The following is a 25,392-nucleotide window of genomic DNA, read 5'->3' as shown; positions in this document are numbered from 1 at the left end:
CCATGAATTTTGTGCACTGGGCCTCCTTTAGTATATGTTTTTATATTTAGTATATATATATATATATATATATATATATATATATATAAAACATTTTATATATATTTAGTATATATATAACATTTGAGAACTTTTCATATATATATGAAAAGTTCTCAAATGTTTTTTATACTACAATCAAACTTTAATTAATGCAAGTGACTCAAAAAGCCAATGCAATATTCTTTCACTCTTTCACTTGAACTAATAATAGTTCAATTTTATAAAGAGCTTCCTATGAGCCATGTACACACTTGGAATTACAAATATAGTATCTAAATAGCCAGTTATAGCAAATGGTAATAATGTTATAACAAACTTTCTATATACTAAACATTATTTAGTGATTTAGAAGTATTATCTTGTTTAATTTTCTCAACAGATAGGTTTTATCTTTATTCTAATTTAGAAGAAAAAGACTGGAGAGAGAGATAAAGGAGATAAACATTCTGTATATTTTCTTCAAATCAGAACATAAAGAAGTACTTCATAAAATGAGAAGTGAGATGATTGTATAATTTAATAGAATAAATGTTAAACATTCCTTCCCTTTATATATTTAATGATTAGGTGGCTAAAATTAGAAATCTCCTTTATGCTCTCTTCTGTCTGACTTAATTGTACAACCTTCTACTTTTAGCCAAAGGAGGTAGCAAATGACACATCACACCACAAGCCAAACTCAAGATATGTATCATATATTGTCTACCTGAATTTGTATACATGACTGCACAGTTTTCATCGTCATTTGCAAAATTGGGTTCACCTGGGGCCCAAGCCACAAATTTCACCGTGCTTCCATCCATCCAACTGGAAAACAAAATTCAGGCATTTTTAATAACAGTCCAATCATTAGAATAACTGGCTACCGCCTAGTGGTGTGAACAGGGAAGTCAATCAAGATGAAGTAATCACAGGATCCTAAGCTGATAGAGCAGAGTGTTCTAGAAAGCAATACTACAGAGAGGGTGCTAGACAGAGGGCTCTAGAGAGAGGTTCTGGAGAGACTGGTAGGAAAACCCCAAAGGTGATTGGTGCTTCTGGTGCATTGTGCTCCTGGAGCAACCTGATGCCTTGGCTATTCTGCTTTCTTTGCCCTCCCTGGAAGACACTGCCTTTAGCCTTGAAATGGGAGGAGAAATGGAGATGCCCATTATTTCGGAAGTGGGTCAGAGCAAAAATCCTCCCATAAAACTTTGTTTTTTAATAAACAGAAATTTATTTCTCACAGTCTGAAGGCTGAAAGTCCAAGATCAAAGCTCTGGCAGACTTGGTGTCTGGTGAGAGCCTGCTTCCTGGTTCATCTCCCATAATACTTCTTAGGCATCATTGCCACAAATACAACCATAGAGAGGCTTGAGAATATAGAGTTTCTCATGAAGTTCATTCTCTAATTTACATATTTTCTCTGGTATTTCTTAAGTTATATGGACCAATATTTGTTTTAATAAATTAGGAATCCAGAGACATTTAGCAGGAAAAGGACCAAGAGATCACTGAATGGATCTCTCATGCCTATCCAAAAGAGCTTCAAACATTTCTGATCTTTGAAAATAATGAGTGTGAGTTTAGGTCTCGTTACACAAAAATGGCATTAATAGGCAGAGGGAACATATGTGACTAAAACATCTATTTGTGCATGAGCCAGGAAGGCATATCTGCTCTTCAAATTCAGGAGAACATGTATATAAATGAATAAGCAGAGAAACCCCCCAAACTTACTAATTTCCTTCCTCTCATAGCTTTCCTGGCCCCTGTACCCTATGGAAAACAGTAGAGTAATTGCTTTGAAAGGAAAGCATCTCATGCAGTTAACACAGTTTTTCAAAGCTGTGATGTTAAAGCAGTAAATGGAGGAACAGAAAAGGACCCTTTGGTTGTGGGCGCCAAGGCATCCAAGTGGAAATTGTAATTTTTAAAATAAATTCAGTGTTCATATGTATATAATACACCTTCTTAGCAGGTGATTTTCTGACAGGTGACAGCATTCAAAAACAAAGACAGGTCAAGTTTTGCAAGAGTAAATCAGATTTTGAATTATTTGTAAATTAGAATGCTGAAAAGATTTAACAGGATTATTTCTAATTCTTTTTGGTTTTATAAAAGATACTTTTAAGGTTAATAACCCTGGTGGATTTTTAAAAATGCATTCAGCAAAATAAAATCCTCAAAATAATTTAGGTGTTTATCTGATCACCAGCTTAAACAAAATTGTTTTATTTTTATTTACTTACGCAAACTTTTTATCCAAGCTGATCAGTAGACCAATAAAATATGCTGGCCGTGCATCCATCCTGTTTATCTAAAACATGGAAGTTTACATATAGTTTAATTTATATTTACATAATAAACAAATTCTGAAATAAAACCTATTCATTAATGAAGCAGTCTATTTGGGACTTCTTCTAAGGAGAGATTCATGTAGAAATGTCGTATATTCAATGTTATGTTTTTCATAAAAAGAAAAAGAAAAAGATGTACATTATATAACAACTTGCATTTATAAAGCAAATATCTAAAGTAACTCTATAATGTTGAATGTCTATAGTAATTAGATTGTTTGAAGGCCATCTGTTAAACGAAGTCACCACTTAGGATTATGTGTCTAAGAAAAGACTTCTTGATCCATGCATATATTTGTGCAATATAAGATAACTTCAAACCCAGGTATATCAACAAAGATGAAGATTAGTCAGACTACACTCTTACTACCTTTGTAATCAAATAAATCTTTATTTCTCATTACTGTTCAACTTTTTTTCTGCTCTCTTTCCTATCCTTTTTCTGGCAAAACACAAAAATGCCATGAAGATTTTTAAAGAGAAAGATTGAACCAAGAACTCTTAGAAAATACAAATTACACCTTCACTCTCCGCTGACAAGAAAGATTTTTAGATGAATAATCAAGCTGTACTATCTATTAACCAATAATTTGGTCCAACTAAAATAGATTTTTAAATTAATAATCAACCTGCACTATACACAAAGAATTGATATAAACAACTAGTTAGATATTACAGTCTTTGAAAATCAAATTAGTGAACTCAAAGCCATGAAGTCTGGATCCCCACAAAGCCCAGACTACAAGGGGTTTCTGTGATTCTCCACTGAATATTCAAGCAACAGGTCATTTATTTCTATCATGGCCAACACCCCCACATTTATGTCTTTACCCTGACCTTAGAAGGTGAAAATTCATCACATAATTTAAAGTTGCACCGCAGGGTACCAGCTATAGACATTGTCTTGGCCTAACACATGTCACTGACCCATTCTTAAATTAATCATTTTCTTACATGTTTCCATAGAAACTTCTTTTCACTTTCACTTTGAATGGAAACAAGATCACCAAAATTCCTCTTGCAAAATCCTCGTGCATTGTCCATTGTTTCCGACTCTTTACTAAAATAATACTGGTGGTCTTTGTAAATAACCCACCCATCTTCAGTGACTGGTGGATCTGAAAAATTCATGGAAAAAGGTGATGGATTTTATTTTGGTGAACTCAAGAATCTGGTATGTATGGTACACACAAATGAAAAGAGCAGGGTAGCTACCCTATCAGAGGTGTCTGCAACTCCAGAGTCAGCAGGATGCTTATGCTAAACACAGACTGAAATGCCTAAGGCCAGATTGCTACTTGCCACCAACTCTGTGCAAGCTCAGGACTTTCTCTTCCCAACTAAGTTCCATGGACTGGTATCTCTATTGGGTAAAAGAACTTCCACCTTTACCTTCATCAATAGGATCACATAGCTGGAAGGATTTCCATCCATGCATCAGTGATGTGCTAGGTGCAAGAAGTGGAGGCTGTGAGAAAGCATCTTTTCTCTCAACATAACAAACAACTTGTAACAGATGGACTAGGGTGCTTCTGTGTATAACATGAAAACCAAAGAATTCACAAACCAGGAAGGTTCCTAAGGCTTCTGCCAAACCATAAAATTCTATGACTCTGTGCTGATGTAGACTGAACAGAAACCCCCAGAGATATCTAGATCCTAATCTCTGGAATCTGTGCATGTTTCCTTACACAAAAAAGGCACTTGGTAGATGGGACTGAATTAAGGGAAATGGAGAGATTATCCTAGATTATGTGGTTGGGCCCTAAATATAACCTCAAGTATCCTGATAGAGGGAGATTTGACTCCAGAAGAAGGGAACAATATGACAAATGAAGCAAGATGCCTCCTTGCTGGTTCTGAAGATGAAGAAAGGGGCCATGAAATAACAATGCCAGGAATGCAGCTCTCAACGCTGGTAAAGGCAAGGAAATTGAGCCTTTGAGCCTTGGAGGGAGCATTGCCCTGCCAGTGACACTGAGTTCATATTTCTTACTTCCAGGCCAGGGAATAAATAGCTGTCACTTTAAGGCACCAAGTTTGTAGAACTTTGTTACAACAGCCCTAGAAAACCAATACATGTGCTAACGAAGAAACAAGTGAGCTTGGATTTGATTTATTAACATTCATTGTACTAATAACTGCTTGATATTTGTGTTCATGAACATCTGTCTGGAGAGTAAGATCCAAACTTTCATGAGATTTTCAGAGATATTAAGAACTTCTGCTCTCCCCCTTCTTAGGGCAAGTTTTATTTTTCATTGTGAAAAAAAAAAAAGATCGTAGAAAAGCTATCAATACAGAGATTAAAAAATAAAACACTTACTGTCTTCGGGAGTTGGTGTTGGCTCAGGTTTTGGTGTTTGGCCTGGAAAACAAACAAAAAAATTAATATAAAGTATGCTTCACTTCTGCTATTACATATTCTTCTAGTTTCACAATTTTCATGGGACAATATAACTAAAATCTTAATTGTTCTCTTTTCTTTTCCTCTCCCTCCTTTCTACTCTCCAATTCTCCTATCATGTTATAGAGGAGGAAAGTGAAGGAAAACAGAAGTAGGAGTAAAAAGATAAACAAAGTAAGTGCAATAATAGCCAAATCAAAAGAGAATCTTTAGGCACAGCAAGCAGTGTCATACAAAAGAAAGAAAACCAATTAATCAGAAAGCCTAGGTTCAAATTCCAGACCTGGGTTTAAAATGCTTGCTCTTAGTTTTGTCAACTGCAAAAAGGAGTTAGTAATTATGTGTAAACTAGTGGCCCAGTGCACAAAATTCGTGCATGGGGTTGGGTGGGGGTCCCCTCATGCCAGCCTGCACCCTCTCAAATCTGGGACTCTTTGGGGGATGTCCAACTACTGGTTTAGGCCTGATCCTTGTGGGAACCCTGTGGGATCGAGCCTAAATTGGCGGTCAGACATCCCTCTTGCAATCTGGGACCACTGGCTCCTAACTGCTCACCTGCCTGCCTGCCTGATCACTCCTAACTGCCTCTACCTGCCTGCCTGATCAACCCTAACTGCCCTCCCCTGCCAGCCTGATCTTGCCCCCAATGGCCCTCCCCTGCTGGCCTGATCTCACCCCTAACTGCTCTCCCCTGCTGGCTTGGTTTCCCCTAATTGTCTCTGTCTGCCTGATTGCCCCCAACTGCTTTCCCCTGCCAGCCTGGTCTTACCCTCAAATGCCCTCCTCTGCTGGCCTGTTCTCACCCCCAACTTCCCTCCCCTGCCATCCTGGTTGTCCCCAACTGCCCTCTCCTGCCATCCTGATCACCCCTAATGGCCTCTGCCTCAGTCCCCACAACCATGGCTTTGTCCAGAAGGAAGTTGGACATCTAGAAGATTGCCCATCTACATAGTATAATTAGCCTTTTAATAGTATAGAGAGATTATATAGGATAGGATTGCTTAAACTGGGGGTTGGGGGTGCTGGGCAAAGAGGGTCTTTTTTAGCAGGAGGAGATGCTCTTGGCAGTCAAAAATACATAATCCCTATATCTGAACTGATAGCCAGCCATATGCACTACACTGCCAAACCAGTCATTAAAAAATTGAACTGCTGCCGAAACCAGTTTGGCTCAGTGGTAGAGCGTCGGTCTGCAGACAGAAAGGTCCCAGATTCAATTCCGGTCAGGGGCATGTACATTGGTTGCAGGCCCCCAGTGGGGGTGTGCAGGAGGCAGCTGATCGATGTTTCTCTCTCATCGACGTTTCTAGCTCTCTATCTCTCTCCCTTCCTCTCTATAAAAAAAAACACACACAAAAAAAAAACAAACAAAACCATTGAACTGCTTTCTTCACCTTAAACCAAACAGCTGTTGCCCTTAAAACCCCTCCTCAGCCCCCACCTTAGGTTCTGCTTTTGCAGTTCACCCAGATTAGGTTTTGATTGGTCAGTTTCTATGCCAATCAGCATCAAAAGCTCCACCTCCTAGGCAGCCATTGGCTCCTCACACTTCATCTCTAACTACTCTCTGATTGGTTGGTTTCTATGCCAGTCAGCATCTCCAGGCCTATTAATGGGCATTATCAGAGAGGCAGGGCTAATTAGCAGCCCCAGAGGAGCCCTGAGAGAAATAGAGGTGTGGTTGCTGGCCAGGGACAGAGTGAAAGAGAGAGTCAACAGCTGATCAACAGCTGCCACAGAAGCTACAGATCAGACCGTGCTTCTCTCTCCAGGACTCGCTTGGGGTCTGATCCGCAGCTCCCTTGGCAGTCAGTGCTGGGTTGGTGCCCATAGTGGTGGCAGTCAGTACTGGGTAGCCATAGCAACCCAGCACTGACTTCTAGTGGGTCAAGTCATTGTTCATTTTGGATGTTATGAACCCTAGGTTTTTATATATTAGGATAGCTAAGGTAAAATACATGAATTATTTGTATTTAGAAGGTGCTCAATACATATTAATTTTATAGTCACACATATTATTATTAGCTATAAAATTACTTCAAATTTCATTATTAGAAATAATTACATGTGAACTACTTATTTATAAAATATACTTTCTTTAAAAAATCATATTTTTATTAAATGTATGTTTTACTGAAAGTTAAATAAAATAATTTTCTTTTCAAATGGTTGTTGATATATCTGGACTCTTTTAGAATCTGATAAAAGGAATCAAGTTATTTAGATTTGGGGTTAATATAGTAAACATCCATAAGAATAGAAGTACCAATGACCCATAAACAAATAAGACATAATGAAACAATTTTTAGCTAGAACTTTGAAGAAAAACTAGTTATTCCTCCATTTTGAAAACACTAGTCTAAGTAAGGAAAACAAGCAGACAGATACCCTGTTTCCCCAAAAATAAGACAGTGTCTTATATTAATTTTTTCTCTCAAAGTTGCGCTAGGTCTTATTTTCAGGGGATGTCTTATCTTTCCATGCACTAGGTCTTATTTTTGGAGGATGTCTTATTTTCGGGGAAACACGGTAGCAACACAGTGTCTCCAGCAGTAAGCATTGAGACTGTGGCCAAGGTTTCCCCACAGCAGAGGGCAATGTGGTTCCATTTATCTGTTTACAAAGAACAAGTTGAGGTATATTTTGGTTCAAGGGTGGGTCTATTTGTGTTTTTTAAACATAAGAATCTGGATCCTCTGACCTCCCTGCCTGACTTGGATATGTGGACCTTTCTGAGTCAAGATCATGACTCATAACATCACTGCTACTTTTTGACCATTAGTAATATGGTGGGTCCTCCAAATGGTGTCTGTTCTTTGTGTTGAACATTTCCTCAAGAAATCAATATTTAGAATATTCGGACTTAGGAAATTTTTCATCTAATGTAGGTCTAAGGGTGACAATTCCAAAAAAGAAATGGCATAGTCGTTGCTCTTATCACAGAGTAGAACGTCCGTCCATTCTTACCACTGTGGAGACTGAGCCAGAAATGAGAGCTCATGGGAACTATTCCCAGGGACGTGACTCTAGTCTAGGAATCCCAGTGGCCTTTTGATCTTCTGTTCCTTGGGAACATTTATCTGTGTTCAGCGACTTCATTCTCATCCTGTGAAAGGATGGCTCCTGCCAGTTCCTTTATTTTTTATGTTGTTTGTTTAGTTCTGCTAATAAAGGGACGTTATCGGGATGTCAGGAGGTTAGTTCTAGCTAAGATAAAGGAAAGAACAGGGTATCATACCTTTACGTATCTGGCAAATCCAGTTCTTAAGATGTTCACAGTTGATATCATTCCAGGACATACTAGGGTCACCTTTCAGCTCTCCACAGTATTCAGTATTTCCATAATTATTAGGTTCTCCATAAGACCAATTTTCATAGGAAACCTATGTTAAAAAACGGCAGCGATTTATATCAGCCCAATGCCAATCATTTACCCAAACAGGAAAGTAAATATATATTTATACTTTTAAAACCATCTCCCTATTTCCCCCCATAGCTTTGCTTCTAAAGCAAGATTTATAAACATGAATGGAAAAGAGCTTTCATTACATGGAAACTTTTGAAGTTGAGTAGAATATGCTATTGATTATTAGAAAATTTTCTTTAATTAAATAGAATGGTTTTAGAGCCATAAAAATGAGATTTATATTTAGAAAGGAAAAAAAAAAAACTTGGCAAAGAGCTCCACTGACCAGTGTAGGAAATTCTTACATTTATAACCCATTCTTAAGAGATAACATTTCAGTGAGATGTTGGAAACTTTCTCTTTATTTGATGGTAGCATAAAGATAAGCATTCATTCTTTTTACAAAAGAAGCAGACCTATGGAGTGTTGCTAACAAAACTACCAAATTTTACCAAAATGAACAGTGGAAATAAAAGGGGGCTGGGTTTAGGTCCCCTGAGATGTTTTCAATGTGGAATCATAGTCCATAGGATTTTAGGCTAAGCATTATGATCTATTTTTCAGAGATATGATATGTAAAATCTAATATCAATGGATCTGTTAATATACCATCTTACCCAAGTTCTTTGAGAAGTTGCTGGTGTAAGAGGAGATAGAACTAAAATCACACAAAAAATGTGATGACTAGTGTCCAAAATGCCAGCACGTGCCCAAGCCTCCCACTTCTCCATTCCTAAGAATGGAGAAGTCTGACATAACCTAATGGATATTAATGAAATACCAAAACTTATTTCCAGATCTCCTGATCTATAAGAACACTCTATGTCTAAGAAGATTAACTACTTGCATGTCAATTTTGCATACCAAAATAAATATATTATCTTATATTTGTTTTAAACTACAATGGGTTTTCAATTTTTTTTTAATCTAGCCAACATGATCACACCTTGGGTGAATAGGAGAACTATACTAGACCAGAGACAGAATAATAATCCTAAAATAGCATTTACTTTTCATAGAAAAATGTCTCTAGCTATCATAATAAAAAGTCTTACCAAAAATGTATATTAAGCCCAAGGATAACATTAAAATAAATACTGCATGATAAAGTAAGAAAATGATATATTAAATCAAATCACTCACAGGAGAACCATCACTCCAGGTAAAGCCCTCTGAAGGACTTTCATATGTCAACCCCAACCAAAACAGTTCATGGTAGTTTCCAGAAGTCCTGCAATATATAAGATATAAAGAAAGCTTATGCATGAAACAAATTTGGTTAGCTATGAGGACTAATCAAATTTGAAAATTACACAGGTAAAGAGATTCAATGATTAAATATAAGCATTATTCAATAGATGTACATTTTTGGTAGAATCTATAAATATCCTAAAAATAAGCTACCCTTTGAGAATAAATAATTGTAAAACACTGAAAGATAATCACTCAGTTATCCATATAACAATATTTATTGAGTGTCTTGTACTTTCATAGAGCAATTCATCACAAGATTTACACTTATAAAATTAAGGCATTCACAAATGAAACTAGATTTTAAAAAGCCCCCCTCCCCTCCAAAAAATAAAATAATAAAATAAAGGGCCCATAGATTTGAAATACAACACATGAACTCATAGCAGCACCATGAGCCAACAATTTTGGGAACATAAAATGTTTCTCAACATAATTAGCACCAAATAGATAAAAGAAAATAATATTATATAGAAAATATACTTACATTATTAATCGCCATATTGCTTGCTGTTCCTCTTTATTATTGATACTTGCTAGATCTCCACCAATAGCTTTACAGAAATCTCGAGAATCAAACCACGTTTTCTTCTCATGTAATCCTTTTGTAAATAGCTAAAGATGATATGGTTTCAGGAGTTATTTTACATAGCTTATTAACTCAAGATAAATAATTATTTACTTTTGGTGAGATTTCCTTTATAGAAAATCAAGACATTGCAATGACCCCACACAACATAATTCTCTTGGATAAAAACAAATTTATGAGCAAATATTTGGGTAACAAACTTTGGGAGATGATTTTGTTAAGAAAATTTTTTAAAAATAAAGTTGATAGCACAGGAGGAATTAGCTTAAAATCTTAGAAGCTATAAGCATATGGGCTCAGCTATCTCCTGTTGAAGACAGGTTAATTTGATTAAGTATGAAAAATAGCATTAAGATGGAAAAAAATTAAAAAAAATATTTGATACAAAATTTGATGAAGTATACATGATAAAGTATACAAGAATAAAGAATACTTTAAGAAAAATAAGCTCCCTAATATTCTGCCACAGATTGCTATCCTGTTAGGCTGAACAAGGAATAACCTGGCAGCCTTTCAATGCTTCGTTGGCTGTGTCCTTCAACTCCACCTTGTCTTTTCCTTATAGATGCCTATTTTCACAACTACTGGTATACATGCCCAGTACCAATCTGTCAGAGCATCTAAAAAGGTGGGTTATAAACTAAACCCAATTTGATAGTTTAATAATTTAGGGAATATGTCATATTATCCAAAAGATTTCAATGAAAAGCCATATACAGTGACAGTCTGGGAAACACCTATCAGTACGCAAACAGTGTAAGAGTTCATTGCCTCCACCAACATTTATAAAATTTATTCATTGTTTGTCATGAGTCTTGGCCCCATCATCCAAGGCCTGTGGAAAAAGAAATTTGTTTCCAACCAACTGTGGCTGCCCAACTGTCATCATGCAATCCAAGGCAACCTTCACTTTGACCCTAACTTGAGCCATCTAGATTCTAGACAAAGGTGATTTGACCAAGTTTCCACTTAAGTAATCCTAAGACTTCTGTGACTGCCTCAACTTGCTAGATTGTGATATAAGATTTTATTTTATTAAATCAATTTACTATCAGCTGAATTTTAACAATTCCCATACCTTAACTTGTACAAAGATGGTCAATATATTTCCAAACAAACCCTACCCCAAGCACCTCTAAAACTGTAGAGTTTTTAGTGACGCACATCTACGGATTTCGTAAATACACACCTGGGTCGTCTTCTGGAACCTTCCCAGCTCTGGAGAATTCTGCTGCTTCTCTCAAAATTCTGCAACAAATCCCCACAGCCTACTACCCTCAGGCAAATATCTTGTATAAATAAATTTGGCCTTTGAATAGTAACTCAAAATTTTCCTAGCAACAACAATAAATATTGAATCCTCCCCTGTTTAGCCCAATATACTAGTAGTCCCTTCTACAATATATAAATTATGTTTTTAACCCAGACTGGCTAATCTGGATTGGATAGTTCTTCAGCTCCTTTGCTACTAATGGGAGTTTCCCACCCAACTAGCCACACCCCTCAGGTTAGAGAAGATTAAGCAGCAGCGTTCTAATGCACGTTGACAATTCAGGTTCTTCATTAACACTACATGTCTTATAAGGCATGCCATGGCTATATGCCATTCACAGGACTGAATAACAGAGAGTGTAACTTTGAACAGTACTAAGCAGTCGAGAAGTAAATCTCTCATTTAGTTAATCCTAACCTTCTCTAGAAAGTATAGAATTTACAAGAAAGAGAAGGGGGAAAGCCCCAAGTAAGTTCACTGGGGTTTTTCTTTGTTCATTTGTTTGGATGAACTTGCTTGTGTAAGGAGAAAATAGACGATCCAGCCCAGGAGTGTATAAAACAATTGCAGAATATCAAATTGCCATTTAAAGGACATGAAGCACCCATGTACTCCTACCCAGACCTGCTCCCATCTCCCACAGGCATTATCACCAGGGATTAAATCAGTATAATGCAGCATTACCTCTAGGATACCCCTGAGGCATTATTACACATTCATTTATCAATTCAGTTAACTGAAGCTTGGTCTGCAAGAACAGGGCAAAAAGTGAGAGGCAATGGGAATGAATGAGGGGGAGCAAAAAACATTCATTAAGATGAAAAGAAACGCTAGGTTAGACGAGGGCCGGAGAGCCTGGGAGAGAGGGGAGGCAGCTGCTGTGATCTGCGTGGTGCTGTAGGTTACTTTGTGGGTCTAAGTGCAACTCTGGTCATTAGCATTCATCCAAGGAAAGTTCTTTACAAATAAACCATGCCAAGCATCGCTTCCAGAACAAACACGTCAGAATTGCTACAGGTGAAGCCTGAACATGGCAGTATTGGGTTTTGTTTTGTTTTAAATCTTAGCTGATTCTTTAGGCTGAGGGATATCCCAAATTCTTCATTAGTTTTGCAATTGCAACTTACCTTGAAACACAAGCTTGTTTTGCTGGCGGTGCCCCAATTCTCTGGACATTTGGGTTCAGGTGTTGTTGTGGGCTCCGGTGGACGAGTTACTCCCTCTGCCCAGTGCTTGCACACAAACTTTGACTTTTCTTCGCAACTCAAAACATCCCACAGGCCCCCTGCGATCCCAGTTTTCATGGCAACGCACCCAGCTTTTCTCCCTGCGTTAAACACACAGACTCCGCTTAGCAGGTGCTGCTGTGGGCCAGCCATGCTCGCAAGAGACAATGCAAACCCGACTCAAACTGTGTGGTCACACCTCCGTGTGCGGAGGAAATGAAGAGGAGATATCCGTGGCATTTGGCAATGTATGTGTGCTCTTTGGAATCGTTATTTACCTTTCCTTTGTGACCCCAACTGAATTATGATCTCAAAGGTCACGACTTTGATAGCATTTTGTATTTCTAACATCTGGCAGGATGCCACCTTATAGACATTTAATGATACAATAATTTTTGCATAATAAGATTTACTGCCATGGCAAAAATAGTAGTTCAACATTTCTTTTTTTAAAACAAATTTTTTCAGGTCTCTTTTTTCCTCTAGGGTTCATGTAGATTTTCCAGAACAGAAGTTTGTTATGGACTTGAAACATCTGATAGACTTTAAGTTAAGTTTAGTTACTCAATCACCCTGAATTTATTGCCTCATATTAAAATGCAAATATCACTACCTACCTTACAGAGTTTAATGAAATTTTTCATGGTTTAAAAAAAAAAAAAGTACGTAAAATAAACTGAGGACTATGTCAAACTTAATAGATTATAATTCTGGTTGACAGTTGTGATAATTTCCCATAGTAATTAATTAAGACAGAGCTTTGAAAACATTAGGATTCCTTCTGCTTAGATGAGGTAATCTTTTATCACTATTCCTTTAAAGGGCATTAGTGTTTAGAGTAACTCTCAAAGTTCTGGGGAGGTACATCTTTTTCAAAATATCTTCATTAAGATTTCTGACTCCCTATAGTTCCAGTTTAATCCATTTTTGTTCTCTAAGAACATCCCAGGATTAATTTCTCCAAATCCTATGGTTGAATGAACTCCACCTGAAACATTAGAAGTTTGTCTTAGAGTAATAATTACCACTCCTACCAATATTTTTAAGGTATGTGCTCAGCTCTTAATATATTGCCCAGTTATTTAAAGATGAACTGAAATCTTACCATTTTTCAGAACATGCAATAATTTTTAAAGAATCACTCTATCCAAAATAATGACCTATTTACCTCATTAAGGGCTGAGAATACAAATGAAATGAACTCCTAAAGATTAGGACTTGTTTGACTAAGTAGTAAATTCATACATTTGAGCTACTATTCCTTCTTTAGCTCTTTCCCTGGGTACAGTGAAACATTAGCCATAAAGGATGTTGAATTTCCTGGAGCTGTCACACTAAGGTCATAAACTGTGATATCAGTGTATAAAGAAGGCACAGAATCTGTCAGAGGCCATTTCCGAAACTACCTACTAGGGAAGCAAATCAGCACTACGGGGAGGCAAGTGGTGTTGGTGCACACAGCACAGATTTGGAAATTGCACAGATTAGTCTAAACTCATGGTCGGAAGCTTTCTAGTCACATAAATTTTCTGAGTCCCTGTTTCCACATCTTTAAAATGAAGATACTTAAACTTACCTTGGATGTTTCTTATAAAGATAAAATGAAATCCAATGCATATAAAGGACTAAGCAGGGCAGCGCATGCAAGGCACAGAAATGAGTCCCACGTAAGCACTACCTCGTGCTCCGCCACCTCAAGCACACTAATATCGCTGTTCATAGTTGCACGAAGCTGATTTGTGGCCCTTTAGTATACTTGTAAGCCTTCAGAAATGTTAACCATTTGGAACATTTGTGACCATTTAGGGTTTCATAAATATTTTTCAAATAAGAGCAGTACCCGATAACCTAGCAGTTTTTCTTGTTTTCTTAGACCAGTGGTCGGCAAACTTATTAGTCAACAGAGCCAAATATCAATAGTATAACGATTGAAATTTCTTTTGTGAGCCACATTTTTTAAACTTAAACTTTTTCTAATGCCACTTCTTTAAAATAGACTCGCCCAGCCCGTGGTATTTTGTGGAAGAGCCAAAGAGCCGCATGTGTCTCGCGAGCCGCGGTTTGCCAACCATGGTATTAGACCATTGCAAACTAATGGGAACTTTAAAAAATAAATAAATAAAAGCCCTAGCCAGTTGCTCAGTGGTTAGAGTGTCGGCCCACGGACCTAAGGGTTGGGGGTTCAATTCCCAGTCAAGGGCGGGTACCACCACTGCAGTTTCACTCCCCACCCCCTGGTCAGGGTGCATGCAGGAGGCAACCAAAAAATGGGAATTTTTCTCACTATCTCTCCCCCCTCCTACCTCCCTTCCAAATTGTATGAAAATCAACGGAAAAATGTCTTCCATTGGATAAGGATTAAAGAAAAGTAGGACATAGGATTAAAAAATAGCAAATACTGAAAGCACAATCAATTCACATAGTCCATTTGGACAGGTACGAAAGGAAGTAGATTTTGCACGATGGGCGTGTGCACATACCTGGCATTTCGAAGTTCCAGTGAGTGTACTGAACCTCCTCCTCGATGGTCCACCGGAAGGTCCCTCTGTTCTGGACATCAGAAAGGCCTGTCCAAAAGTATTTCTCAGGCCTCAATCCCACCCAACTAGTGAGGAAGGCTTGCTCATATCTAAAAAGCAACAATAATAAATAAATGTTTAAACAGTTAAACTAAATTTTATAAATATTCATGTGAACTTTCTAATTATCAACATGAAACATATCTCATTTCTATGTTTGAGCTATGATTTGGTTGGTAACTCAAACGTATTTTCTTATATTTATGTGTCATTTATATTATACAAAATTTACTAAGAAAATTTGATCCTATGAAGGAAAAATACTAAACAGCTGGATGAATAAAATAATTTAAATATATTCAAACATGTCTCTCTATTCCTCATCAGTCCCTCTGCCCTTCTCAAAAGGTTAGAGAATTCTGAACATGTAAAGGAGAAAACTATATTATTTTAAAGTACACTGTTTAAAAATCAGTCCACTTTTCAAATATTTCAAATGTTCTGCACAATTTCTGAGTTAGTAAGTTGAGAGGTCATAATGTAATCAAGGATGACACAAATGGAAAAATCTGTGTGGCTTTCCCCCTGAATTGCATCCTCATTATCTACTCTCAGAAACAGAAAATTATCAAGAAATACAGAGAAGCAGAGATTCACTCTCTAGGAAGAACTGGGAACAGAATCACAAATTCCAACCTTTTCTCTCCCTCTGCGTCTCAGCTGTGTGCCTGGCATAATAGAATTTGGTTAGTACAGGTATCAAAGTTTGTCTTAATGGATAAGCACTAGACAATGAGGAAGCAATGTATGCAAAAAGCTCTTTTGGGGACATCAGAAAAGTGGTGCCCAAAGTTTCCAGGAACGCTGAGAGGTGTGGCTGACTCCAGAGAGAACAGAGGGAAATGTAAAGAAAGCTACAGTAACAGAACAGTTGCTTGCCCAGACTGAATAATTCCATTCCCTAAGCTGAACAAGCACCCCTCCAAAAATTAAAGTTCCAAAGTCAATTTTTCTAAAAATCAAGTCTAACCACAGAGGAAGTGACCTCCCTGGATTTAAATATTATAGAAAACACAAAGAAAAATGCACCTGTCCTAAAACATAAAATATAGGGTCAATTTTTAAAATCTTTGAGCTGCAATAGGCCAAAGGATCAATGACAGTGTAGATCAGAACATGTCCCCACCTGACTTAAAGATATGCAGCTCATCTCCTTATCATAAGGGTATCTGTGTTCTGATTTTCAAATGTTAGCATTATATCACGGTGCTACACTGTATTAGACATTTAACTGTACATGAAAGAAGGATGTGGGTTGAAATACAAGTTCTTTTACAAAGACCACCCAAATTCTATCACATCTTTCATTTGTAGCAAAGGATTTTTATATCAATGGCATCCTCTACATTTTATTGAGTCTGCCTTGAGAGGCCACTAAATATAACTTATTGAACGAAAACTCAATATTTTACCTTTTTTTACTGCAAATGACATGGACATTTTAAATTTTCTTCTAAGTTTCTCCTAGACTTATTCCAGTGCTTTGCAAAGAGTAGGGGAAAATTGACTAAACACTAAAATCTTAAAATGGATGGGACTCTAGAGGTCAGAAGTTATATAAAATCCTATATATCCCTATAATTTCCTTGGCCTATAAGTCTAGTAAACCTAGCAAAGAAAAGAAGAACATGGAAGACTGGGAAAAATGAATGAAATATTCAGTAAACCTCTCTGCCCTCTTTTTTGGTGGGAAATATAGTAAAGATAGAAAGTGGGATTTTTGTACTTTTATATATCTGAAAAAGTTATATCTAAATTACATTTATTAGGGTACTAATAAACAGTTTAGAATATTGCCTTATAGTACTAAAAGTACCAAAATATTTTATAATGTTTGCAATGAAGAATTCAAATAAGGCCCAAGTGGCATGGCTCAGTGATTGAGCATCAACCTATGAACCAGGAGGTCATGGTTCAATTCCCGATCAGGGCACATGCCCAGGTTGCAGGCTTGATCCCCAGTGTGGGGCGTACAAGAGACAGCCAATCAATGATTCTCTTTCATCATTGATGTTTCTATCTCTCTCTCTCACTCTCCCTTCCTTTCTGAAATTATTAAAAATGTATTTTTAAAAAGAATTCAAATAAGAATATTATTTTTAATCTTCTGCTTTTACAAACCACACGTCATGATTCCATGTAGTTTACTTAGAAATTTAGAGCACATTGAGACCTGGGATTTCTGAAAACTTTTCATTATTTGACATTGTAAAATAAAATTAAAATTATTCCATACCTGTCTTCAACAGTTGTTAGGTAAGCATTCTCTTTCACACAGGTTTGGTTTGCTTCTGAAAATGTTGAAAGTGTGTGTCCAATCATATAGCAGTAGAAGCCATGTCTTTTCCAGCCCTATTAATGATATCAAACAGATTATCACATATTTATTGGATAATATTATTTTAATAATCCCTCTGTCATGATATAAATAATAGAACTAAAAGAATACAAATTTGAATAATTTGAGATGCAGTGAGAAGCACTTATATGAATAAAGAAATCAGTAGTGTGTTATTCCTCATATGACAAATTATGATACGAAGTGGGAGGAACAGTCATTCTCTCTCCTTCTGAGGCACCCTCCAACAAAATGACTCATGAAATGTTTACCAAAGCAACTGAACAGAATGGCTACCATTTTAGTTTCAGAATAGATAACCGCAGGGAATAATATGCAAAATAACAAGCCTTGTTGCCTTTTGAGGTCAACAGTAGGTGGTGAGTGTAAAGCTATATCATCTGGTCACAGGCACCAAAAAGCAGTAGAAACCTCAAAGTTGGAAGGGAAAGCGCACCAGCTGTGACTGAGGGCTGTCCAGAGCGCATCACACCTGGTTAAGTACCAGAGCCCAGGGTCTGGGGTTTTAATGTCCACACAGATTAGGACATTGCCCAGCAGCCCACCTGACCTGGGAGATGGAACTGAAGTCCTTGCATACAGATGATATCCATTAAAGGTAACCCCTCTGCAAAGGAGAGCAAAATTCTCTGCCCACAAGACAAGGAAATAACGGAAATTCTTGTCATATGCCTGGGGTTCTAGACGCAGGAGAAAAAAATTCTTCTGTTTGAAAATGAACATAAAGTCTGTGCCACAGATGGGTGCTGGTCCCAACTTTACACACTTCACACTGTCTGAGAACCCACAGACAAGAAAAAAGTAAAACTTGGTCTACAAAAAGATAATCTCCTAGGTCAGTGGTCAGCAAACTGTGGCTCGAGAGCCACATGCATGCAGCTCTTTGGTCCCTTGAGTTTACAGCAAAGGCCAGCTTAGGAATACCCTAATTAAGTTAATAACAATGTATCTACCTATATAGTTTAAGCTTAAAAAATTGGCTCTCAAAAGAAATTTTAATCGTTGTACTGTTGATATTTGGCTCTGTTGACTAATGAATTTGCCAACCACTGTCCTAGGTACTCAGAGAAGTAAATTCAATGTGTGGCAAAGTAAATACAAAAATATTTTTACATCTAGGTCATGTGAGACTATGCGATTTGAAGGTTAGAGTGGACTTTTTCAAAATAAAAAGTTACAAATCATGTGAGAAAATGTCTTTTTTCGAGGGAGAATTAATAATTCAATATAATAAAACACCTGGAAAAATATAAAAATAATTTTTTGAGATTATGTAAGTGACAAAAGAATAAATAAAATCAATAATGGAAGATCAAAATTCCATGAACAATGAACAAGAGAATTTGAAAACACACAAAAAATATAGGATAGCAAGAAAATAAAAATATAAAGATAGCAAGTGAAACTTCAAAATTGAAAACAAACCAAATTTTAGAAATTAAAATTGAATAAAAATAGCCCATTTTTTCAGATGGTTTTCAAACTGATTACTAAGAAAAACAGAGATTAACAAAATCATAGTGCATTTCAAGTGGGACATATTCAAATATCTGCCTTATGTTGTACAAGGCAACTAGGGAATTATAGTTGACCATGTCCATTCTCTATAAACAACATTCAAATAAAATACTCCTCAAAAAAAAAAAAAATCTTATTGACCAGATTAAACATCAAAAATAGGGTTTCAGAAAGATTAACAAATTGGATAAATGTAGCAGAGGAATGAAAAGAGGTTAGAAATTATATTGATGAAAATAGAACAAGAACATCAAACTAAAATAAATGTCAGAAGCACTGAATAAAATTAATGACTGATAATTTTTAAGAATTGAAAGATAGGTACAAGTCCTCAAAATGAAGAGGCAAACAGACCCAATAAAATCAATCCAAATCTCGACACATTGCACTAAGCCTGAAGAATGACAAAAACGATAAAATCTTAAAATCAACCAGAAAGAAAATTCAGATGACCCACTTTTTGAAAAGGAAAGATTAGTCTAATAATAGGAATTCCAATGGCAAAAATAAAGGCAAGGAGAAAATAAAACAATATATAAAGTAATATCAGAAAACAGCTGTCAATCTAGAACTCTAGAATGACCTGTCTAAATTATTGTGCAAGGAGATGATAAATTCAAGACATTTTCAAACAAGATAGAAAATTTTCCTCTCCCAGATTACCAGTGAAAAAACTCCTGAAAGGTTTATTTTGACAAGAAGGAATTTTAAATCAAGAGGAATGAGTGGGCTAAAAGTATACTGAACAAAGATATCAATAAATGTCTTCATAAATCCAGGTCTAATGTACAAATAACAAAGATGGCTAATTGGCTGTGGAAAGTTAAATAATGGAATATAAGATGTGTAGTTTAGTTAATAGTATTGTATTCATGTCAATTACCTGGTTGTGATAGTGTACACTAGTTTGATAAGAAGTGATTATTGGAAGAAACTGAATGTTTATTAGAGGGGAATTCTGGGTTCTTTTTGTTCAATTTCTTGTGAGTCTAAAATTTTTCAAAATTAAAAAAATTAATGCTTAAGTAGAATAATAATCTTCATTTTGTTCAGAAAGAAGAGAGAGATACTTAATAATTTTAACTTCAGGTCAGGAATGCATGTGAAAAGCATAAGGTTAACCATTTAAAAAACAAAAGTAGCATGTATAATTCCCAAATGTGTAGGAGAGAAAAATGGAATAAAGATATTCAATAGAACCAATGGGGTGCAGGGAAGGAGATGAAAGAAAATAAAACTGAATTGTCAACAAAATGAAATGCAAAATAAGACAGTAGAAACTAATGTATACTAATAAAAGGGTAATATGCTAATTAGAAAGGACATCTTTCAGACATCCCTCCAGAAGTCCTTCCAGACAAAGCCACAGTGTCAGGGGCTGAGGCAGAGGTGGTTATGGGGTATCAGGCCAGCAGGGGAGCAGTTAGGGGCATCAGGCAGGCAGGTGAGTGGTTAGGAGCCAGCAGTCCCAGATTGCAAGAAGAATGTCCAATTGCCAGTTTAGGTCCAATCCCTGCTCAGGCCTAAACCGGAGTCCCCTGAGGGGTCCCAGATTGGAGAGGGTGAAGGCTAGGTTGAGGGACCCCCCACACTGTGCACAATTTTTTTTTTTTTTAATTTAATTAATTTATTTATTTATTTTTGTGCACTGGCCTCTAATTCTATATAATAAAGAGCTAATATGCTAATTAGACCAAACAGCAGAATGACTGTCCAGACAACCTTCCAGACAAAGCTGAGGCTATGAGGGGCTGTGAGGACCAGCCAAGGCTGCGAGGGCTAACCGAGGCAGCCTGGGCTGTGAGGGCTGAGCCCCTTGCATGAATTTTGTGCATCGGGCCTCTAGTAAGAATATAACAGTATGTAAAACAAATTTAAACTCTTTGTCAGTTAACACGTTAAGTGCCAAGCCTGTTTCATCTTCTTTTCCATTTCAGTCACCCGTGACTGACATGGCGCTTAACGTATTAAAAGCAGAGTACCTTAAATTAGATTAAAAATTAAAATATAGATATATGTTTATAAGAACAGTCCCTAAAATAGAATGATTAAAAGAAATTAGTTGGAAAAAGAGGTTCTAGGGAAATATCAAGCAAAAGATATTTTCTGTAACAACATTAGTATCATTTAAATTAACTTTATGATTCAAAAAATCATTATTATGAATAAAATAATTACATAAAGAACTGATTCATCAGGAAGGTATAACACAGATTAAAGTATATAAAGCAAAAATTGACAGAACTACAGAATATTTTGTCAAACACAAAATATTAGGAATATAGAATATCTGGATAACATAAGTGCTAAATTTTATCTAGTCAACATATATCATTCTGTTCAAGCTCAAATGGAATATTTACAAAAACCAACTATGAATAAGATCATTAAAAATCTCAACAAATACCGTGTTTCCCCGAAAATAAGACATCCTCCAAAAATAAGACCTAACACATGGAAAGATAAGACATCTCCTGAAAATAAGACCTAGCGCAACTTTGGGAGAAAAAATTAATATAAGACACTGTCTTATTTTCAGGGAAACAGGGTAACAGAAACAACACCTTTATATGCTCACAATGCAGGGAAATTAAAATCAATAATACCTCCCAATTATTTAGAAACTAGAAAACAAAGTACCGGTACTACAAAACCCCCATCACTATTAACATACATACCCATATGCACACATGAGTGCACACAAGTGCATGCATGGGCGGGCGCGCACGCACGCGCACACACACACACACACACACACACAACACTTCTAAATCATTCCTGGGTGAAAGAAATCTTAATGGAAATAAAAAATATTTATAATTGAATCACAATAAAACACTACATAACAAAACATGGTGGCTGTTCCATAGTTTCAATTATTTCTTTTACTTCTGTAAGCATTTTAAAATACATTCATTTTAATATTGTAGCCATTAATTCCATCATCTAAAGCTCCTGATGGTATCCTATATAATAAGACCTAATATGCTAATTAGACTGAACAGCAGAACAACCATCTGGACAATCTTCCGGATGAAGCTGCGAGTGCTGACCAAGGCAGCGGGGGCTGCGGGGGCCGAGCCCCTTGCACAAATTCCATGCATCGGGCCTCTAGTATTTTATATTTTTTAATTTCAAACTCATCTGTGGGATTCTTGGTCAGCTTGGTATAAAGAGAATTCACATTTGTATCTGCCAGACATCCTAGGAAATTAGTAACTCAGGACCACTTTATGTTACTTTCTTAGCTCAAGGTTTCCATACAGGTAGGCAATGAATTTAAAACTGAATCCCAGATCAGTATGACAGCAGGCCCATGATTTAGAATTCTTAAAAAGATCCCTACACCACTACCCAGTGCCCAGGCCCACCCAGACACAAAAAACTATCTTTATTCCTTTTTTTCTAGTGGACTTTTTTTTTTCCTAGGCTTCTTAGACCTTGGAGGAAATCACTGCTTAGAACGGGTGTTTTTAAACTGGCCAAATTATTTAATATTTCTGAACTTCAGTTTCCTCTTCTATCTAATTAGGAATATAACATGTGTCCTTTATAGTCAATGAGAGCATAATAACTGCACTCACAAACAGTTGCTTCTTACTAAAATATTTTTCTATTCTCATCCTAATGATTAAATTGGATTTTATCAGATTACTAGAGGCCTGATGCATGAATTCATGCACTGATGGGTCCCTCTGCCTGGCCTGTGGGGATCAGGCTGAAACCGGCTTTCTGACATCCCCTGAGTGGTCCCAGATTATGAGAGGGCACATGCCAGGCTGAGGGACCCCACCAGTGCATGATTAGGGCCAGGGAGGGACTTCAGGAGGGCTCCAGGGTGTGTCTCGCCTGTCTCACTCAGTCCCGATCGGGCAGACCCCAGCAGCAAGCTAACCTACCAGTCAGAGCATCTGTCCTCTGATGGTCAGTATACATCATAACAACTGGTCAAATGGCTGAATGGTCAGAGGGACAATTCGCATATTAGGCTTTTATATATAAAGACTAGAAACCCGTTTCACGATATTCGTGCAATAATAGGCCCCTGGCTTCACTCCCAGCCATCCAGGAGCCAGCAAGTCCCCGCTCCCCACCCCTGCCTCCCGGGAGCCAGCAAATCTCTACTCCCAGGCCACTTGGAGCCAGCAAGCCCTCACTCCTACCAGGAGCTGACATGTCCTTGCTCCCCAACTGCCCAGGAGCCAGCATGTCCCCACTCCTACTGGGAGCCAGCAAGTCCCGCTCCCCGGCCACCTGGGAGCCGGCATGTCCTCGCTTCTGCCTGGAGCACCACTCCAGTAGCTACCTCCACTGCCTTCCTGCCCCTCATAGCAGGCTTCACACCACTCTGCACCTGCATATGCAAATTAACCTCCATCTTTGTTGGGTTAATTTGCATACTCACTCTGATTGGCTGTGGGTATAATGGAGTGATGGTTAATTTGCATGTTTCTCTTTTATTAGGTAAGATGGCTATAAGAATTAATTGCCCTGGCCAGGTAGCTCAGTTAGTTAGAGCATCATCTAGATACCACAAGGTTGTGGATTTAATCTCCAGTCAGGACACATACAGGAAACAACTAATGAATGCATAAATAAGTGGGATAGCAAATCAATGTTTCTTTCTCTGCTTCCTCTCTCTAAAAATCAATAAATAAAATTTTTAAAAATTTTAAGAATTAATAACTGTATTTATAACTTTGATCACATAGAAGTAATAAAATTTAAGGATTATTTATTTATAGAAAATTATAATATACATACACATGTGAGTAGACAAATACTATATAAGTGTACTGGGAATGAAGCCAGTAGTGAAAGTGCAGTGTGCTGGTGACAGGAGACTGGAAGTTAGTCTTGCCTTGGTGGAACTCTAAGGAAGTTATCACTTCTCTGAACTGAAAGTTCCAGAATGCAAAAAATTAAAAGGGGGAATTTTTGTCACCATTAAGAGCCTTTATACTTCTAAAAGACTGTGATTTTCTGCTCCATGTTGCTTCATGGTTTATTTGTACAGTACTAAATTATGATTCATGAATTCTCAGCCAGTTGGTGTTTGGTATAAGATGATTTGATCACAACATGATACTCTTGGAAAGAAAATTCATTTCTGCTTTATTTTTATCCAAGAGAAGTGATAAAGGAAAAGAGCAGAAAATGGGCCACTCAGCAACCAGGAAAATGATAACCATACGCCCTGGTTTTCTGTAGGTTCTTTTCACTTTTACGTAGATCATTTACTGTAACCTCAAAGAAAAACAAGACCACAGGGAGATACTGCTAACTGTTATACAGGTCGGGTTGACACACAGTAGGAGGGCATGGCTTTATTCAATAATTTAAAGCAGTTACTGCCGGCCACTAGCAGTTAGAGTTTAGATCTCCTGCCTCTACAGGGGGGAATCCTCAGGAGAAGTAACTCATCAGAAATGTTATAAATGGAAAAGTGACTAAGGATTGTTTGCTTTCTACAACTTAAGGTTTTCTACTGAAAATGTCCTTGACAACCCATAGGTCCTAGAATGCCAATACCCCGATGATAACTTGTCCCCTGGCCTGCCTTAATCTTGTTACCCTCTCCAGGCTCCATTCGGCGTGTCGTTTTATTCCCCGTTCTCTTTCCTCCAATTCCCATGGCATTCTGAAAGTTGCTACTGACCACACACACCCCATATTAACTGTCAAGAAAGCTTTAGAGAGAACAGTGATACAAAACACTAACAAGAAACCATTACATTTTTAAGCAGTTGAGACACTTGACTGTCTCAGGCAAAAATAAAGCCAAGTATGGCATGTAATATGTGCTGATATCAAGTTATCGGTACATCGGTACTCACTTTCCGGCAGCCTGGTTCTACTTCCACTACTCCTGACCCTTGGGCTTGTGATTTCATCTTACAGATGTAGCCCAGAGACCGCTCGCAGGCCCGATCTGCCCAGTACCCATCCTGTGGAAAGCAAAGAGGAAAACTTCATGATTACCGGTTGTTTGACTGTGACGCTATTTTCTCATAATTGTGCTTCCAGAAAGAAAAAACAAAGGTCTGAGGTTATTAAAAGAAAATGGCACCTATGCGAAGGAAAGGTAAACTGACGTTTTACAAGTAATGGTGAATTTTACTCTGGCTACAAAGATGTAAAGGGAGATGGCAGCCCCCCAAACGTGTTTATATTTTAGATATCTAACCCACAGTTTAGAGGGATCTTTTTATATTTGGCACCTCCATATAAGCAAAGAAGAAAAACAAACTAATGTAAACTCTCCAAGCACAGGTTCAAGGCTGCGGAGCCCAGAATAGGTCTATGGCTACTCAGAGAAATCAGTTGAAAGGAGAATCGAAGCTCTGAATTGATTAACCAATTCACCATTTAGAACCCAGCACAGGTACCATATATGAAAGTT

At 37.3% G+C, this 25,392-nt stretch overlaps 1 protein-coding gene across 2 annotated transcripts in view; it reads right to left on the bottom strand.

The window, feature by feature from the left end:
* The window catches only part of MRC1 (mannose receptor C-type 1), a 106,322-nt gene that overhangs the window by 30,398 nt on the left and 50,532 nt on the right, over positions 1–25,392 (bottom strand). For both annotated transcript variants that reach the window (XM_084894453.1, XM_084894454.1), the window contains exons 9-19: positions 24,827–24,937; positions 17,349–17,464; positions 15,014–15,162; positions 12,435–12,634; positions 9,933–10,060; positions 9,338–9,425; positions 8,027–8,171; positions 4,708–4,749; positions 3,336–3,499; positions 2,274–2,341; positions 749–849 (exon numbers count right to left, since the gene is read on the bottom strand). In XM_084894453.1, the coding sequence (XP_084750579.1) occupies positions 749–849; positions 2,274–2,341; positions 3,336–3,499; positions 4,708–4,749; positions 8,027–8,171; positions 9,338–9,425; positions 9,933–10,060; positions 12,435–12,634; positions 15,014–15,162; positions 17,349–17,464; positions 24,827–24,937 (1,312 nt within the window). The remainder of the gene's footprint in view (positions 1–748; positions 850–2,273; positions 2,342–3,335; positions 3,500–4,707; positions 4,750–8,026; positions 8,172–9,337; positions 9,426–9,932; positions 10,061–12,434; positions 12,635–15,013; positions 15,163–17,348; positions 17,465–24,826; positions 24,938–25,392) is intronic.

This window comes from Pipistrellus hanaki (genome assembly GCF_964339955.1).
Source record: "Pipistrellus hanaki genome assembly, chromosome: 1".
NCBI classification, from domain to species: domain Eukaryota; kingdom Metazoa; phylum Chordata; class Mammalia; order Chiroptera; family Vespertilionidae; genus Pipistrellus; species Pipistrellus hanaki.
This window is presented reverse-complemented; position numbering and strand designations above follow the sequence as displayed.